Raw genomic sequence first — 12,063 nt, 5'->3', positions numbered from 1 at the left:
CTTCGTGGAAGCCTCGAGACTCTTTGGACTCACTATCAGTCTGAACAAGATAGAGATATTTCACCAATTTGTCCCAGCCCAGGCACCATAGCTCGTCCCCTCCCCAATTGTGTCTATCGATGACACACAACTGAAAGCTGTCAATCACTTCAAGTACCTTGGAAGTGCCATATCTTCTGATGGATTCCCAGACAAAGAGATAACGGCATGCACAAGCAGTGCCAATCAATCGTTTGGATGTCTCCGCTCTCGTGTGTTGAGTCACAGGAATATTAAACCGTCCACCAAGATAAAGGTATATAAAGCAGTTGTGCTAACAAGCCTCCTATCTGGATGTGAGACTTGGACAACATACAAGAAACACATCAAGCGCAGCTTGAGTGCTTCCACACGAGAGCCCTGCGCTGGATTATGGGTGTCAGATGGCAAGACAGAGTGACAAACCTAGAAGTGCTGGATAGAGCAGGTTTAACCAGTATCGAAGCGATGGTCATGAGAGCCCAACTCCGGTGGACAGGTCATATCATCTATATGGAGAAGCCTCAAATTTTGTATGGAACTCTATCTAGTGGACACAGAAAAATTGGTCATCCAAAGAAAATATTCAAAGACTCCATCAAGGATGTGACAAACCTTGAGTCCTGCGCCAAAGATAGACGTGGCTGGTGTGCAGCTGTTAGTAATGGGTAAAATACCTTTGAGGATGCCTGCAGAATGAAAGTTGCTGACGCCAGGGAATGCAGGAAGGCCTCAACGTCAAGAACCAACCCATGTCTCCAGTCTACACACTGCTCCAAGACATGTGCATCTCGTATCAGACTCATCAGCCACATGAGGACCCATCAGCGAAGAGCAGTGCAGGATTGACTTCATCGAGTCTGATGGTCAACCAACGATATATATATATATATATATATATATATATATATATATATATATATATATATATATATATATATATATATATATATATATATATATATATATATATATATATATATATATATATATATATATATATATATATATATATATATATATATACCTTTCATGCTTGATGATGAGTCTGACCTGCAGTGTTTGCCTGATTATAAGCTTATTGAGAAACATTTACTAAGTTTTATCAGAGGAGAAATACTGCAATTAATAAATGTCAGAATCTGAAATCTGGTTGGTATCCCCACTTATATAAGTCAATAAAGTAAATTCTGCCTATATGACCAACAACCTCATTATTGTTTTGCAGCTGAAATGTAACAATACTAGATCTACATAACACAATCAACTGATCAGTCTTTTCTCTTTTTTTATGGAGCATTTGTATTAGGTAATGTACAGACTGCTCTCTATTTTTAAAGACTTTACTTATCAGGGAAACTTTTGAAACACGAACTATAAGTCCAACTGTATATACACATGCACACATTCCATCTGCAGGACTATTTTGTGCATAAGCATGGTAGTAATTATTTGACGAAGTAAACTGGCAGTATCATGAACTTCTACTTACAACCAAACAAAGATCACAGTTTTCAAGCTCCTCATCTGTTTTGGCCAGCACATCATCATGAAGACCTTCTCCAAACCAAACAACATGTGGTCTGAGTAAGCCATCACAGCCACCCTTTTTACATCTGCCACAATTGTAAAAGTACAAGTCACATGTAAGAAAGATTCACATCAAATGATTTCAATATTTTATGTCTTAGTAAAGTGAAGAAATAAAAAACAAAAAATGGATAGAACATACATTTTTCCTGTTGATCACAAAATATTCACAGGTAAAAGAATACAGCCAAAATTTAGATGGACTTACCTCTATAACCATAAAATTACTATATATAATGTACATGTTCCTAATGAGCAAATCACACAAAACGTTATACATCAGCAACAGGGGTCCAGAAATTTGAATGACTTGCTGGATACCTGTAATATTGGTATAGTCGGTGATTAAATGTATTGGAAAATGGTCATTTACAGTTCCTGATATGCTACTGCTTCAATTTTAGTCTTATCTTACCATGCTTCCTTACATTTCTCTCCAGCTATTTATTTATAAAAAAAACTATTTGTTCTTTTAGAAAATTATAAAATAGAAATTCACCCAACAACTTTAGTTTATGCCAATCTACTATTTTTAAAATTAAATATTAATTGATAATAGGCAGACATTCTACCTTGAATATTGATAACACTAAATTGACACACATTTCAGGGGGCCCCGAGTGGCCAAGTGGTCTAAAGCACTCTTCGTTACGGATCACTGCCATCTCACCTCTGTCTGCGGCGGTTCAAGTCTCGGATTCAGCCAATGTGGGTATGTAAGAAAGCTTGCCAGTAGCTTCTTGTGGGTCGGTGGTTCTTTCCGGGGTTTTCCCGGGTTCTTCCTCCACCATTAATACTGGCCGCCATGTATAGCCAATCGTGTGCTGAAAAATGGCGTTAAACCCCACAACAACACACATTTCAGTTAAGTCTGACATTAAAATCAGGCCATTAAATGAGTGCTGGAGTATGATAATATAAGTTAGTTGTTGCTGCTATTATCTTTATAAATATGGCTGACTCCACACTGATCTACACCTGTCTTCCAAATGGGATATGGGATACTGTTCTACACCTGTCTTCCAAATGGGATATGGGATACTGTTCTACACCTGTCTTCCAAATGGGATACGGGATACTGTTCTACACCTGTCTTCCAAATGGGATATGGGATACTGTTCTACACCTGTCTTCCAAATGGGATATGGGATGCTGTTCTACACCTGTCTTCCAAATGGGATATGGGATACTGTTCTACACCTGTCTTCCAAATGTAGGGGACACACAAAATTTCCATGAAAAATATTCAATAGTACTTAATGTACAAGTAACAGTAAAAATATGCAGAACAGATAATCTTGTTTGCTTTGAGAACCTTGCCACCTTAAAACTGTTATCTGCAATGCACTGTCAGCTTTTCCTTTTACACCTGTATAATGTTCAAACCACTTAACCAATTGCTTAAGTAATCCCATCTTATGAAGTTGGAATAGCTGATTTACCTGAAAATGTGATGTGATTTTGATTTTTAACGTAGCTTTAACAATTTTTCAGTCATATCGCTACGATGTCTGCAATGTGGCAGTTTATATTGATATCTAGCACTGGGGCATCATGCCGCAGACATGTAGCATGATGTCCCACCCAGTCACATTATCCTGACACCAGGCTGACCAGTCCTAACACTAACCTCTTAATGCTGAACGCCAAGTGAGGCAGCTGTTAGTACCATTTTTTAAGTCTCTGGTATGACTCAGCCGATTTACCTGAAAAGAGCTGCACAATGAAATATTCCATTCCAGATCTTGCTTTAATTGAACTTCATCCATGATCTACCTTCTATTATTAAATTAATTCATCTTTAAGGAATCATTTTTCTTTTCAAACCAATAGTTCATTGATTAAATACATAAATATGCATATCTGTAAGTTTTCCACCCAAAAAATTAGTCCCGTTTGTAACTAATTCAACATCACCTGTTACACAAGTGGCTGCCAAGGACTCTGAACTGCAACCTGGTTAACTGAAGGAAAAAAAAACTTCAATGTTTTAACTGCCAAAAGTGTCTTTTAAAATGGAAATGAACTGCCCTCCGAAACTTTTATGACCTTCCATGACCTTGGCTACAGATAAAGCAGACATGCAAACAAAATAAAAAAGTTGGCAGATATTTGGATTTTCCCTGATGAAAAAGTGCACAAAGCAGTCAATATTTGGAGGACAGAGGACAAAAAAATGCTGAAAACTTGTGATCCCATGCTCAAGGTGAAACACTGCCGGAATAAATGTAAAATTTTCACTGATCACAGACTGCATATCAAGGATATAAAATAAAGGTACTGACCATATGTATCAAAAGATTCACGATCAAAGCAATTCCCACTTTAATAAATTTCAAGCTAATATGTAAGGAAAGCAATGTCTTCTGAATAATCTCACACCCAATTTTTGAATGAAGTTATGTGGCTGGTCACATGCCTCAACATGGTGGAATTACTGTCATTGAAGTAGACCTCCACCTCCCATATAAACAATCTTTTATGTAACCTTTCTATTTAAAAGAAAGGCTGGCTTTGTGAAAAAAAACTTATTTAAAATGTGTAAATGTCACACACACACACATACACTAAATTATATTGCAAATCATTCTGTAATGTTACAAAGTCAGGATAAAAATAAGTCTTTATTGGCTGTTTAATATATACTGTAGTATATACTTGCTTATAAGTAAAGTGCAACTGAAAATAATATAGACCCTGATCTGCCCATCATATAATGTGCCTGCAGATCTGGGTCTACACTGGGTATTTTAAACTCAAATCTGCAGGTATATTATGCAATGGCAGATCTGGGTCTGTGTAGGTGGACTGCCATGTTTATGACAAGTCAAAATAATAATACCCTTGAAACAGATTCTTATTAATATAAAATGTAATGAGAAACTGCAACTTAATTCTCAAAGAGCAAGTTTAATGATTAATGAGACACAGAATGCAGACTAGGTTGATACAAAATAAATAATCACAATCTTGCAAGTAATTTATGTTCATAGTTGTACACACTATTTTTCTCAAGACATACATAAAGAGGTCATAAAGTTTGTTCTTATTGTTGTAGGGTTTAACGCCATTTTTCAGCACAGGATAGGCTATACATGGCAGCCAGTATTAATGGTGGAGGAAGAACCTGGGAAAACCCCCCCCAGAATCACCGACCCACGAGAAGCTACTGGCAAGCTTTCTCACATAGCAACATAGGCCAAACCCGCAACTCGAACCCATACAGACAGAGGTGAGATGGCAGTGATCCGTAATGGTGAGTGCTTTAGACCACTTGGCCACTCGGGGCCCCTCATAAAGTTTGTTAGACCCTTTATATATTCATATAATTGTTACTCTGAATTAGTGGTATGCAAGGCATGGAGTAGCCAAAATTCCACACAATTAAAAAATAACACTGCCTTTAAATAAAATCAGAGATTACTCCAAACCTTTTGCAATAAAGAAATTTGAAATAGTGGCTAAGAAAATAGCCCAAGTAATGAATATTACAAAACACATTTCTACATATGCCTGTTAATATTAAAAATTTAAAATTTCCTGACTTATCATAAAATTCTGAGATTTTTCCACCTGACTTTCCTTACAAGAGTCCAAAGTGGGTCTAATATCATTCATGTTTGTAGTAGAGAACTATCTGACTGTGAATGCAAATTCTCAAATGTATTGAAGCAGAGAAACATAAACTTGTAGCATATAGTTTCTGTATTTTCTTTTAATGTTGATGCATTTTATCTTCTTTCCTGGACCACATATATATAGAATCACCTTATTGGCATAAATAGAATAAGTCATTTATAGAAACAGCATTGTCCCCTGGATCTCTCCTAGATCATCGGAACCAGGCCCCAGTTCAAAACTTAGTCCCTCCTTTAAAGTATAAATACTTTGTATTACAGTTAATATGTGTAGTCAGCATGGATTCCAAGGTTTGTTCTTATCCCAAAGTGACCCCACCTTTGAAGTCAAAATGTGGAAACTATTGACAGCCCTACCTGAATCAGCTGCAGTGACCAAAAGGCTGTATATTCAATTTACACTATCTAGATGTTTTTCATTTATAATCCAACTTATCTAAAAACTTGATGAAACAAACAAACATAACATGTCTGATAAAAATCTGTTCAGTAGCATGGTCTTTAGAGAGTTCACAAAGTCAATCTTATGCAAGATCACTCCATTGATATATGCTGACATTGCTCATAATTGAACTCATCTGAAATTTTGAGGATAAGCATTCACACCATGTCTGATGGTCTCCAGAGTGTTCACCAGCTCAGCCAATCAAATGCAAGATCACCTTATTAATATGCCTTTTGCCAGGTGAGATAAATCTAGAAAATTAATGGACTATTCCTTGGGAACCCAGACTATATTTTAAAGATGGCATGGGAGACTAATTTAACAGCTTAAGAACAGACCATGGAGCAATCACTAAATGATAGCATTTATCTAATTCCAGGAGATCTTATCTTAATAGCTCTTGTGTCTTGTGCTTTGTGGCTATACAGTGTCTGAACAGTTTTGAAAATATAACAACCAACAATTGTATTGGATAATTATGAGCACCTTATTTGAAATGAAAACTTTGCAAATAGTAATTTTGAAATCATTTGTCAGTCATATTTGGCAAACGCAGATGATCTGGTACCATTGTTGGAAAAAATGCTGAACTTAATCAGTTCATAATAATTCAATGGAAAAAAACCATTATGAGTTATAGCTGTATAGTTAGTTGAGAACATAAAAGAATGAAAGTATAACAAAAAGTAAGTGAAAATTAAAAGACAAAGGAAAAAAAATAATTATTTTTTTCTTTATATCTGTAAATTAATGTTTTCCCACAATATGTTTAAAAATTCAAGCAATTTTCAAGGACTACTGAGCATTTTGAAGCACTTTTCAAACACTTTTTTAAGCAGATCTAAAATTTAAACAAAACACTTTTCCAGTATTTTTTTGAAGCAGATCAAAAATTCAAGCATTTTTCATTGTAACCGCTCAAATTAAAGTACTTTTCAGGGTAACTACTAAATTTCAAGTACTTTTCAGGGCAACCACCAAATTTCAATTACTTTTCTGGGCAACCACCAAAATTAAACTTCTTTTCTGGGCAACCACCAAAATTCAATTACTTTTCTGGGCAACAACCAAAATTCAATTACTTATCTGGGCAACCACCAAAACTGAAGCACTTTTGAGACTGTGCTAATCTTGTGTACTTAACTACTCCACATTCTTAATAAAATATTACTGCCAAAGTAGGTGACAGTGACTTTTCAATTTTCAAGTTAAATGGTTCCTGAGCATTTAAGTGTCTAAATTATATCAGCACATGTGTGCAATTGTAACTGTACATGATTCCAGCCCTGTCCTAGACATCAGTCTTTGCGGGTTGAGCAAAAGGAAACTCCTCATTTTATATCTAATGTTGGCACTACACCTGGATCAAAATGGAAGGATCATACTGATAAGATGTGAAAGAAGTACCTTGGTAACTGGTTCACTGGTATCCTTGCATCTTTAGTTTCAGGGTCTGGTGATCTGAAATATTACCAGACTCAGGAATTATGTACTGTATGCAGGTCCCCATAAATGTTTGGCACAGGTCCCCACAAATGCTTAGCACACAAGGGGCTACTAGAAAGAGGGGTCTGGGTTACCATAATTATGTTTAACTCAGGTAGCTCAGTGGGTTACTGCATGGCATCATGACAAGTTGAATTCTATTTCCCTCCACACACATCAAAGTCCCATGCTTATTCTGTTGAAATAAAAATGGTCAAATCTGTCCAAATGGTCACCTTTACTAAGCAAATCACCTGTCTTTTAAGGACATTTCTTTCGATGGTCCCATAAACCAAGTTAATATAAAGTGCACATCCATTATAAAGCCACATGTATTTTTAAAAAAGCCACACAAGGCTAGATAGGACAGGTTCAACTCAATTTCTCAAGGAAGAATAATAATTAAAAACTCCAAGTGAAGAAAAAATAGTTCTAAAGATAACAGTTTTTTTCTTAAAGTACCATTTTAGGGTTACTGAATATAGTCTGGGCAAGCAAATTTTTTTTATGGTTGCTAGAAGGGTTATTATCTTATTTTAAACTTTTTTCTGACCTGTATACAGAATATAAATGATAATTATAACTTTAAAGTTCATTGACATAGAAAACTTGAAATACTATGATATAGTGAACACAAAAAGGTCAGAGCTGAGCCCATAATTAAAACACTGCAATAAAACATAAGACCTTGAATGCATAGTCAAAATGTTCAGCATGCATGTTGAAGAATAAATTGTGTTCACTTCATAATGATTTATCTAGAGTATGACAAATATCCATTAAGGTATTTAAGACAAAAAACAAAAATTTTTTAACCAAAATCCAAATGCAACATTTTCTATGGTTGTGACCTTGACCTCAAGATCAGGGAACAGGTAAGATGTGAGTGATCTGTAAAGGTAAGCACCTTAGACCACTTGACCACCTGGGGCTGCAATAAGCACCTTAGACCACCTGACCACCTGGGACTGCAATAACTAGTATATCATGGTTACAGCTGTTTCTTCATTACCATGCATCCTCTATCATCTCAGATGAAGGTTTATCCCAAATAACACAATGTCTCCTATACACAGAGGACATGGGACACTGATATAATTTTAAAAAACTTGTGTTTCAAACTGCAAGAGATTACTTTAAACAGAGAAACTGAGGTCATACTTCAGTCCAATAGGGGTCATAAAAAGATGAAATAGTTGAAGCTAACTTTTCTTAATGTCAAAAATCTGTTCCTAGCTTTTCTTCAAAATCATAAAGTCTTTAAAAAGTTAACAAAACCAAAATAGAAAATATACTGGAATGTAATGAGGGATTACTACAGCCCCTCTACAGAAGATGAAAGGACACATGAAAGAGGGACTTATTTAAAAAGGAATGTGTTTTCAAAATTTGCTGCCAATCAATAATTTTTATGAACACCATGAGGAAACTGACACTCTTCTCTTTTAATTCTTACCCTTTGTCTTTTAATGCAGGACAAATGGGACTGTCGTAATTCTTTGCAACATCTCCACATTTCGTGCACCGAGTTGTGAACAAATTTCCTGTAAGAAAACCAAATTCAGATGTAGACAAAATATGCACTGACATCATGGCATGAAGAATATAATTATCAACATCACATTATTGTTGTATATAAGTGAATCAGTCAATCCTTGTAAATGGTGTTACCATCAAGTTGGGAATTATAACATCTAATTAAAAATAAATTTGCTACCAGCTTTTGTTTTCCATACTAGACAGGAAAACTACGGAAAAAAGCATAGTACACTAATAACAAGAAAACTGCCAATTGGCCAGATGGCAAAGATTTTGATTCATTCAATGTATTGCATCACTCAACAGCAGCAGTGTCCAAAACCTGAGTAAAATTAAATGAATAATAGAGATCACTGGAGTATGAAATATAGGTCATGCTGACTTAATTTTGATAGATGCATGTAGTCCTTCTCAGTCCTTCCATATTACATGACTCTACAGGCAATAGTGTCTTAGAAACTGTGAAAAACATAAAGGTTAAAGCAAGTTACTGGAGTGTAAAACATAGGGCACAGTAATCTATTTTTGACTGAAGGGTGTAATACTCCTCATGATGCATCTTTATCCCAAGTAACATCACCCTGCAAACAACTGTATCTGAAAAACAGCTACACGCAAAACCTAGAGAAACTTAGCTTATGCAATAGTAAGCACTAATTACTTAAACATAGCTATAGGTCACAGTGACCTATTTGTGACTTAGGGATGTAGTACTCATGATGACACATATATGTAACAAGATACATGACTACAGGCAAAAGCATCTGAGAAACTAAGCTAAAGCAAAGGTTAATGCTGGAGACTGTAGTAAGAAATAGGTCATAATGACATAATTTTTACTGAAAGGTTTGAAGGGTGTAGGGCACCTCATGATGCATCTTTAAGTTAATGCAAACCATAGCATAGAAAAACTGAGTTTTAATATAAAGCACAAATCACTGCACTGTGAACTAAAGGTCACAGTGACCCAGTTTTCAGTGATGACTGTGTGTCATACTCTTCAAAAAATATTTACATACCAAGTCTCATGACTCTAAAAACAATATTTTCTAAGAAATTGACCTAAATGCAAATCTGTGTTGAACTAGTAAATAAAACAATAAAAATGTCTATCTACTTGTACCTTTATTCTTACAATCGCTTTTTAGTATCACAAGCGCTGGAGTTGCTTCAAACACTAAGTCATTACAGCTCCACATTGTTTTCATCTGATGACAAACCCAGATCTATACCTCAGTTAATGAAAAAGATCTCTAAAACTTTGCATTGTCAGGAAAGCCTCAACAATTTCTGTATCCCAGAAAAAACATTACTCAATTAGCTGTTATAGGAATTGAAAAGATGATGATATTAATGGCCCAAATTTGATAGTGTGAAAGGTTGTTTTCTGGAACTTATTCTGTGACACTTCTAACAAAAGTGGTAAGTAATTAGAAACTGTGACCAGTCTTCTCTCCATCTGATAAGTACTTTTGGTAGTGAAGAGTGAGAGTGAAGTGTTTGTATGACCTTGATCAAATGGACAACAACAAAAAACTTCTGATATGGATTTTCCATTAATAGAGTCAAAAATATTGTAGACAGTCCACAGAACCTTTTTTTCATTAAAGAGAAAATACTGGTTGGTCCTGAATCAAAACTTGCTCAATCAGATAAGTGATTGAAAAATTTACTTGAATGCCAGAAATTTTCTCTTGCCATTTCAAGTTGGGTGAATGAATTTTTAAACCCCTGGAATTATGCATCCTCATGAACCTCAACTTGAATTACTAGAAACAAAAGGCAGTATTTCCTTGCTGATAAAGAAATGAATAAAACCACACTGTATATAGTGCTTACAAACTCTGTATTAATGTTTTCAGATACGATACAATGCATCTGACGATTCAGTGGTGAAGTGGTCAATCTACATCTCGATGGCCAAAAGACCAATTCCTGGTTTTGGCACATGCACAAGTAAGTGGCCATACATCCATGATTGGTGGCTTCTCTTAGTTTCTCTGGTTTCCTCCACCAAAATTCAGCAGGCAAGTAAGTACAGATTAGTTTGCTGGTTTACTCAACCATTTAAATTCAAATACAAATTTATTTATCAAGTCTCTACCCCATGGTTATGCTAAGAAATGGTTGAAGCAGAAAACTTAAGTTTCTTGATGACACATGAATAATCTGGGAATCTTTTAAGATTCTCAAGTGTCATAAACCTCAGCACTCAGTATCAATCATCAAAATAAAGAAGTCAAAGATCAGCATTATGCACCAAAACATTTTCAGCTAACATGACTCCATCACCACCAAAGCCATAAAGACAATGTGATATAATTCTTTAAAACCTGATGTGCATCCAAAGTTTATAAAGGAAATTCAAATACTGTCAATGTAATGTGCTTCCAGACTAGTCAAACATACAGAGTGACACAAAAATTTACATTTCTGGGTATCTTTCAACATGTTTTGTTTTACAGCATGTTAGAATGTTATAACAGTATTTTTATTTGAGAATTTGAGAACAATTAGAGTGATTTAATATTATAAATATTAATTTTACCAAATTGGCTGACATGACATGGTAAAACTACAAAACCCCAATTAACACCCTTAAAGCATGAAATACAATACTGTTTTCTCATAATTTATTGCAAGCATTGAGTTATCTGACCATGCAATTCTATGATGTTTTGTGAGCCTGCTCTCTTGTGAAGCTCGTCAATGTTCTGTGTAATGACCACAACTTTCCTTCCCTGCATGGCTAGCCTCTTCTCACACTCTGATATAGCTATGTGAGCCTGAAAATGAGCACAAAATACAATCTTGAAAAATGAAAAATGGAGCTGTAAGTGAAGCTGTCTATATACAGTCAAATATATGCAATTAAAACGGCTGTGAGCAACTTTTAATATGGAATCAAATATTCATTATATCGCTAATAGGGATGGGTTAATTGTCTGACTATAATGCTAATAGAGATGGGCTAATTGTCTGACTATAACACTAATAGGGATGGGCTAATTGATCTGACTATAACACTAATAGAGATGGGCTAATTGTCTGACTATAATGCTAATAGGGATGGGCTAATTGTCTGACTGTAACGCTAATAGGGATGGGCTAGTTGTCTGACTGTAACACTAATAGGGATAGGCTAATTGTCTAACTATAACACTAATAGGGATGGGCTAATTGTCTGACTGTAGTTCTAATAGGGATGGGCTAATTGTCTGACTGTAACTCTAATAGGGATGGGCTAATTTTCTGACTGTAATGCTAATAGGGATGGGCTAACTGTCTGACTTTAATGCTAATAGGGATGGGCTAATTGTCTGACTGTAATGCTAATAGGGATGGGCT

The 12,063-nt window shown here is 35.4% G+C and overlaps 1 protein-coding gene across 1 annotated transcript in view; it reads right to left on the bottom strand.

Annotated features, from left to right (window-relative positions):
- Window positions 1-12,063, bottom strand: part of LOC149785215 (NAD-dependent protein deacylase sirtuin-5, mitochondrial-like) — a 65,214-nt gene that overhangs the window by 35,733 nt on the left and 17,418 nt on the right. The window contains exons 4-7 of the mRNA XM_089979030.1: window positions 11,375-11,501; window positions 8,633-8,720; window positions 7,099-7,152; window positions 1,511-1,634 (exon numbers count right to left, since the gene is read on the bottom strand). Of these exons, the coding sequence (XP_089835156.1) occupies window positions 1,511-1,634; window positions 7,099-7,152; window positions 8,633-8,720; window positions 11,375-11,501 (393 nt within the window). The remainder of the gene's footprint in view (window positions 1-1,510; window positions 1,635-7,098; window positions 7,153-8,632; window positions 8,721-11,374; window positions 11,502-12,063) is intronic.

Source organism: Sinohyriopsis cumingii, chromosome 13, assembly GCF_028554795.1.
Source record: "Sinohyriopsis cumingii isolate HCF-2022 chromosome 13, ASM2855479v2, whole genome shotgun sequence".
In the NCBI taxonomy this organism is placed as follows: domain Eukaryota; kingdom Metazoa; phylum Mollusca; class Bivalvia; order Unionida; family Unionidae; genus Sinohyriopsis; species Sinohyriopsis cumingii.
Note: the sequence above shows the minus strand (reverse complement) of the source record. Positions and strands in the feature narration are given on the sequence as shown.